This window comes from Oncorhynchus gorbuscha, unplaced genomic scaffold (assembly GCF_021184085.1).
Source record: "Oncorhynchus gorbuscha isolate QuinsamMale2020 ecotype Even-year unplaced genomic scaffold, OgorEven_v1.0 Un_scaffold_8982, whole genome shotgun sequence".
In the NCBI taxonomy this organism is placed as follows: domain Eukaryota; kingdom Metazoa; phylum Chordata; class Actinopteri; order Salmoniformes; family Salmonidae; genus Oncorhynchus; species Oncorhynchus gorbuscha.
Window position 1 is genome coordinate 1 of NW_025752050.1, and position 7,500 is coordinate 7,500.

At 52.7% G+C, this 7,500-nt stretch overlaps 1 protein-coding gene across 1 annotated transcript in view; it reads left to right on the top strand.

Moving 5' to 3' along the window:
* Positions 1-388: 388 nt before the first annotated feature.
* LOC124030039 (FH1/FH2 domain-containing protein 3-like) overlaps positions 389-7,500 on the top strand; it is a gene marked incomplete at its 3' end in the record, with an annotated part of 8,904 nt that continues 1,792 nt past the window's right edge. The window contains exons 1-3 of the mRNA XM_046341556.1: positions 389-549; positions 1,028-1,210; positions 3,293-3,412. Coding sequence (XP_046197512.1) covers positions 466-549; positions 1,028-1,210; positions 3,293-3,412 — 387 coding nt within the window. The remainder of the gene's footprint in view (positions 550-1,027; positions 1,211-3,292; positions 3,413-7,500) is intronic.

Consider the following 7,500-nt stretch of genomic DNA (forward strand, 5'->3'; position numbering starts at 1 on the left):
ACTTGACGGGGTGGCTTGACTGGGTGGCTTGACTGGGTGGCTTGACGGGGTGGCTTGACGGGGTGGCTTGACTGGTGACTTGACTGGGTGACTTGACTGGTGACTTGACTGGGTGACTTGACGGGGTGGCTTGACGGGGTGGCTTGACTGGGTGGCTTGACGGGGTGGCTTGACGGGGTGGCTTGACGGGGTGGCTTGACGGGTTGGCTTGACGGGTTGGCTTGACGGGTTGGCTTGACGGGGTGGCTTGACGGGGTGGCTTGACGGGTGGCTTGACGGGGTGGCTTGACGAGGTGGCTTGACGAGGTGGCTTGACGAGGTGGCTTGACGAGGTGGCTTGACGTAGGTGGCTTGACGTGTTGGCTTGACTCTTTTCTCTGCTTGTCCCTGCAGAAAGGATCAGAAGTGAAGAAAGCAGAGATTCTGGTGTTGGACTCTAAGAGGAGTAACAGCATCAACATCGGCATGACCGTACTACCAGCTGTCCACGTCATCAAGACCGCCATCCTCAACTTTGACGAGTTCGCCATCAACAAGGAGGGCATCGAGGTGATACTGTCTTTCTACCACCGGGTGGCGCTGTTACCATTTGGAATCACTGTTGAATAGGATCTGTGGGTGCTGTTTACACCAGGACCAGTGCACTCTGACCTGCATAGGGTTCAGGAGGAGAAGTGCACTGTTTCTCTAGTGTGGTTGAATAAATGTTTACTGTCAACGATGTTTACCTGAACATCACTCTGTTAGCACCTTCTATTGTGTTATAACAACATGTCAACTACTCACACTTTCTTAGTCCTCTGATTTTCCTTTCACTGGTGGTACAAATCCATGCCTCCAGTCCTTTGTTCCAGTCCTCCCCCTCTCTCTCTCTTCTCCCTCTAAAAACATCATGCCTCCAGTCCTCTGTTCCAGTCATCCCCCCTCTCTCTCTCTCTCTCTCTCTCTCTCTCTCTCTCTCTCTCTCTCTCACTCTCTAGAAACATCATGCCTCCTCCTCTAACTCCAGTCATCTGTTGTCTTGTAGAAAATCCTGACGATGACTCCTTCGGAGGAGGAGAAGCAGAAGATCCAGGAGGCTCAGCTGGCCAACCCGGACGTCCCCCTGGGCTCAGCAGAACAGTTCCTTCTCACCCTGTCCTCCATCAGTGGCCTCAGCGCTCGACTACAGCTCTGGGCCTTCAAACTCAACTATGAAACCCTGGAAAAGGTAGGGGGTGGCTTCTAGCCTTGGATGCAGTCTGTTCTGCTCTCACTATGGAATAGTCCTCATGCAGAAACTGATCTAGGACCAGGCTAGTGTACTGCTCTCATTATGGAATAGTCCTCATGCAGAAACTGATCGAGGACCAGGCTAGTGTTCTGCTCTCATTATGGAATAGTCCTCATGCAGAAACTGATCTGGGACCAGGCTAGTGTTCTGCTCTCACTATGGAATAGTCCTCCTGCAGAAACTGATCGAGGACCAGGCTAGTGTTCTGCTCTCACTATGGAATAGTCCTTGTGCCTCCTGCAGAAACTGATCGAGGACCAGGCTAGTGTTCTGCTCTCACTATGGAATAGTCCTCCTGCAGAAACTGATCTGGGACCAGGCTAGTGTTCTGCTCTCACTATGGAATAGTCCTCATGCAGAAACTGATCTGGGACCAGGCTAGTGTTCTGCTCTCACTATGGAATAGTCCTCCTGCAGAAACTGATCGAGGACCAGGCTAGTGTTCTGCTCTCACTATGGAATAGTCCTCGTGCCTCCTGCAGAAACTGATCTGGGACCAGGCTATTGTTCTGCTCGTGGCACGCACAGCACGTCACTGCACGGTCACGCACGCAGCACGCAGCTGCATACGCACGCACGGGCATCAGCACACACACTACGAACGGCGCACAGCATCGGCAGACACGACACGCACGCACACACGCACACACGCGCGCACGCACGCACGCACGCACGCACACGCACGCACGCACGCACGCTCAGTCACTGACTGCCTGTTTCATGCAGTTTGTTTCCTCCTGAATGTTCGTCTCTGTACAGGAGATAGCTGAGCCTCTCTCCCCCCTGAATGTTGTCCGTCTCTGTACAGGAGATAGCTGAGCCTCTCTTCGTCTCTGTACAGGAGATAGCTGAGCCTCTCTTCGTCTCTGTACGGGAGATAGCTGAGCCTCTCTTAGTCTCTGTACGGAGATAGCTGAGCCTCTTCGTCTCTGTACGGAGATAGCTGAGCCTCTCTTCGTCTCTGTACGGGAGATAGCTGAGCCTCTCTTCTTCTCTGTACGGGAGATAGCTGAGCCTCTCTTCTTCTCTGTACAGGAGATAGCTGAGCCTCTCTTCTTCTCTGTACAGGAGATAGCTGAGCCTCTCTTCTTCTCTGTACAGGAGATAGCTGAGCCTCTCTTCTTCTCTGTACAGGAGATAGCTGAGCCTCTCTTCTTCTCTGTACAGGAGATAGCTGAGCTTCTCCTCTCTTTCTCAGTAATAGGATATTAGCTGAGCCTCTCTTCTTCTCTGTACAGGAGATAGCTGAGCCTCTCTTCGTCCCTGTACAGGAGATAGCTGAGCCACTCTTCGTCTCTGTACAGGAGATAGCTGAGCCTCTCTTCGTCTCTGTACGGGAGATAGCTGAGCCTCTCTTCGTCTCTGTACGGGAGATAGCTGAGCCTCTCTTCGTCTCTGTACGGGAGATAGCTGAGCCTCTCTTCTTCTCTGTACGGGAAATAGCTGAGCCTCTCTTCTTCTCTGTACAGGAGATAGCTGAGCCTCTCTTCTTCTCTGTACAGGAGATAGCTGAGCCTCTCTTCTTCTCTGTACAGGAGATAGCTGAGCCTCTCTTCTTCTCTGTACAGGAGATAGCTGGGCTCTCTTCATCTCTGTACAGGAGATAGCTGGGCCTCTCTTCGTCTCTGTACAGGAGATAGCTGAGCCTCTCTTCGTCTCTGTACAGGAGATAGCTGGGCCTCTCTTCGTCTCTGTACAGGAGATAGCTGAGCCTCTCTTCTTCTCTGTACAGGAGATAGCTGAGCCTCTCTTCTTCTCTGTACAGGAGATAGCTGAGCCTCTCTTCTTCTCTGTACAGGAGATAGCTGAGCCTCTCTTCTTCTCTGTACAGGAGATAGCTGGGCCTCTTCATCTCTGTACAGGAGATAGCTGGGCCTCTCTTCGTCTCTGTACAGGAGATAGCTGAGCCTCTCTTCGTCTCTGTACAGGAGATAGCTGGGCCTCTCTTCGTCTCTGTACAGGAGATAGCTGGGCCTCTCTTCGTCTCTGAATGTTGTTCTTCTCTTTGTCTCTGTACAGGAGATAGCGGAGCCTCTCTTCGACCTGAAACTAGGCATGGAGCAGCTCGCCAAAAACAAAACCTTTAAGCGCATCCTAGCAACGCTTTTGGCCATTGGAAACTTCCTCAACAGTACCAGTGTAAGTGTGTTCTTCTTGTCTACGTCCCAAATAGAGACCCTGTTTCCTGTATAGTGCACTACTGTTGACCAGGGCCAATAGGGCTGTATAGGGGACTACTGTTGACCAGGGCCCATAGGGCTGTATAGGGGACTACTGTTGACCAGGGCCCATAGGGCTGTATAGGGCACTACTGTTGACCAGGGCCCATAGGGCTGTATAGGGCACTACTGTTGACCAGGGCCCATAGGGCTGTATAGGGCACTACTGTTGACCAGGGCCCATAGGGCTGTATAGGGCACTACTGTTGACCAGGGCCCATAGGGCTGTATAGGGGACTACTGTTGACCAGGGCCCATAGGGCTGTATAGGGGACTACTGTTGACCAGGGCCCATAGGGGACTACTGTTGACCAGGGCCCATAGGGCACTACTGTTGACCAGGGCCCATAGGGCACTACTGTTGACCAGGGCCCATAGGGCACTACTGTTGACCAGGGCCCATAGGGCACTACTGTTGACCAGGGCCCATAGGGCTGTATAGGGACTACAGTTGACCAGGGCCCATAGGGCACTACTGTTGACCAGGGCCCATAGGGCTGTATAGGGACTACTGTTGACCAGAGCCCATAGGGCTGTATAGGGGACTACTGTTGACCAGGGCCCATAGGGCAGTATAGGGGACTACTGTTGACCAGGGCCCATAGGGCAGTATAGGGGACTACTGTTGACCAGGGCCCATAGGGCTGTATAGGGCACCAGGGCCCATAGGGCTGTATAGGGCACCAGGGCCCATAGGGCTGTATAGGGCACCAGGGCCCATAGGGCTGTATAGGGGACTACTGTTGACCAGGACCCATAGGGCTGTATAGGGGACTACTGTTGACCAGGGCCCATAGGGCTGTATAGGGCACTACTGTTGACCAGGGCCCATAAGGCTGTATAGGGGACTACTGTTGACCATTGCCCATAGGGCTGTATAGGGCACTACTGTTGACCAGGGCCCATATAGCACTACTGTTGACCAGGGCCCATAGGGCACTACTGTTGACCAGGGCCCATAGGGCACTACTGTTGACCAGGGCCCATAGGGCACTACTGTTGACCAGGGCCCATAGGGCACTACTGTTGACCAGGGCCCATAGGGCACTACTGTTGACCAGGGCCCATAGGGCACTACTGTTGACCAGGGCCCATAGGGCACTACTGTTGACCAGGGCCCATAGGGCACTACTGTTGACCAGGGCCCATAGGGCACTACTGTTGACCAGGGCCATAGGGCTACTGTTGACCAGGGCCCATAGGGCACTACTGTTGACCAGGGCCCATAGGCACTACTGTTGACCAGGGCCCATAGGGCACTACTGCTGACCAGGGGCCCATAGGGCACTACTGTTGACCAGGGCCCATAGGGCACTACTGTTGACCAGGGCCCATAGGGCACTACTGTTGACCAGGGCCCATAGGGCTGTATAGGGCACTACTGTTGACCAGGGCCCATAGGGCTGTATAAGGCACTACTGTTGACCAGGGCCCATAGGGCACTACTGTTGACCAGGGCCCATAGGGCACTACTGTTGACCAGGGCCCATAGGGCTGTATAGGGACTACTGTTGACCAGGGCCCATAGGGCTGTATAGGGCACCAGGGCCCATAGGGCTGTATTGGGGACTACTGTTGACCAGGACCCATAGGGCTGTATAGGGGACTACTGTTGACCATTGCCAATAGGGCTGTATAGGGCACTACTGTTGACCAGGGCCCATAAGGCTGTATAAAGGGGATTCTGTTGACCAGGACCCATAGGGCTGTATAGGGGACTACTGTTGACCATTGCCAATAGGGCTGTATAAGGGCTACTGTTGACCAGGGCCCATAGGGGCACTACTGTTGACCAGGGCCCATGAGGGCACTACTGGTGACCAGGACCCATAGGGCACTACTGTTGACCAGGGCCCATAGGGCACTACTGTTGACCAGGGCCCATAGGGCACTACTGTTGACCAGGGCCCATAGGGCACTACTGTTGACCAGGGCCCATAGGGCACTACTGTTGACCAGGGCCCATAGGGCACTACTGTTGACCAGGGCCCATGGGGCACTACTGTTGACCAGGGCCCATGGGGCACTACTGTTGACCAGGGCCCATAGGGCTGTATAGGGCACTACTGTTGACCAGGGCCCATAGGGCTGTATAGGGCACTACTGTTGACCAGGGCCCATATGGCTGTATAGGGGACTACTGTTGACCAGTGCCCATAGGGCAGTACAGGGCACTACTGTTGACCAGGGCCCATAGGGCTGTATAGGGCACCAGGGCCGATGGGGCTGTATAGGGGACTACTGTTGACCAGGGCCCATAGGGCTGTATAGGGCACTACTGTTGACCAGGGCCCATAGGGCTGTATAGGGCACTACTGTTGACCAGGGCCTATAGGGCTGTATAGGGCACTACTGTTGACCAGGGCCCATAGGGCTGTATAGGGCACTACTGTTGACCAGGGCCCATAGGGCTGTATAGGGGACTACTGTTGACCAGGGCCCATAGGGCTGTATAGGGCACTACTGTTGACCAGGGCCCATAGGGCTGTATAGGGCACTACTGTTGACCAGGGCCCATAGGGCTGTATAGGGCACTACTGTTGACCAGGGCCCATAGGGCTGTATAGGGGACTACTGTTGACCAGGACCCATAGGGCTGTATAGGGGACTACTGTTGACCATTGCCCATAGGGCTGTATAGGGGACTACTGTTGACCAGGGCCCATAGGGCTGTATAGGGCCAAAAACATCTACTTCCTGTGTTTTTGGGGGGTGCCAAAAACATCTACTCCCTGTGTTTGAGGGGGATGCCAAAAACATCTACTTCCTGTGTTTGAGGGGGGATGCCAAAAACATCTACTTCCTGTGTTTGAGGGGGTGCCAAAAACATCTACTTCCTGTGTTTGAGGGGGATGCCAAAAACATCTACTTCCTGTGTTTGAGGGCGGGGTGCCAAAAACATCTACTTCCTGTGTTTGAGGGCGGGGTGCCAAAAACATCTACTTCCTGTGTTTGAGGGGGTGCCAAAAACATCTACTTCCTGTGTTTGAGGGGGTGCCAAAAGCATCTACTTCCTGTTTTTGAGGGAGTGCCAAAAACATCTACTTCCTGTTTTGAGGGGAGTGCCAAAAACATCTACTTCCTGTGTTTGAGGGGGTGCCAAAAACATCTACTTCCTGTGTTTGAGGGGGTGCCAAAAACATCTACTTCCTGTGTTTGAGGGGGTGCCAAAAACATCTACTTCCTGTGTTTGAGGGGGTGCCAAAAACATCTACTTCCTGTGTTTGAGGGGGTGCCAAAAACATCTACTTCCTGTGTTTGAGGGGGTGCCAAAAACATCTACTTCCTGTGTTTGAGGGGGTGCCAAAAACATCTACTTCCTGTGTTTGAGGGGGTGCCAAAAACATCTACTTCCTGTTTTTGAGGGTGCCAAAAACATCTACTTCCTGTTTTTGAGGGGGTGCCAAAAACATCTACTTCCTGTTTTTGAGGGGGTGCCAAAAGCATCTACTTCCTGTTTTTGAGGGGGTGCCAAAAACATCTACTTCCTGTTTTTGAGGGAGTGCCAAAAACATCTACTTCCTGTTTTTGAGGGGGTGCCAAAAGCATCTACTTCCTGTTTTTGAGGAGGTGCCAAAAACATCTACTTCCTGTTTTTGAGGGGAGTGCCAAAAACATCTACTTCCTGTGTTTGAGGGGGTGCCAAAAACATCTACTTCCTGTTTTTGAGGGGTGCCGAAAACATCTACTTCCTGTGTTTGAGGGGGGGGTGCCAAAAACATCTACTTCCTGTGTTTGAGGGGGGGGTGCCATGACTTAAGGGATTAGATTGAACCAACTGATAAAAATGTGAACTACGTGTCTGGAGCAGCTTGATGGTCCACACCACCTGTATGGCTTCACAAGGACTTGGTTCAGCTGAGGAGGAGATGTTTATCCTAAAGCAGGAAACAGATCAGTAGGGTTTATTTACTGTTTATTGGTAGATGGGTTGATTGCTGTAGTTTTGACTGTAATGTAGTTTACTGTCATCACCTGTCCGACTGCCTGTCTCTGTCTGATTTTCTG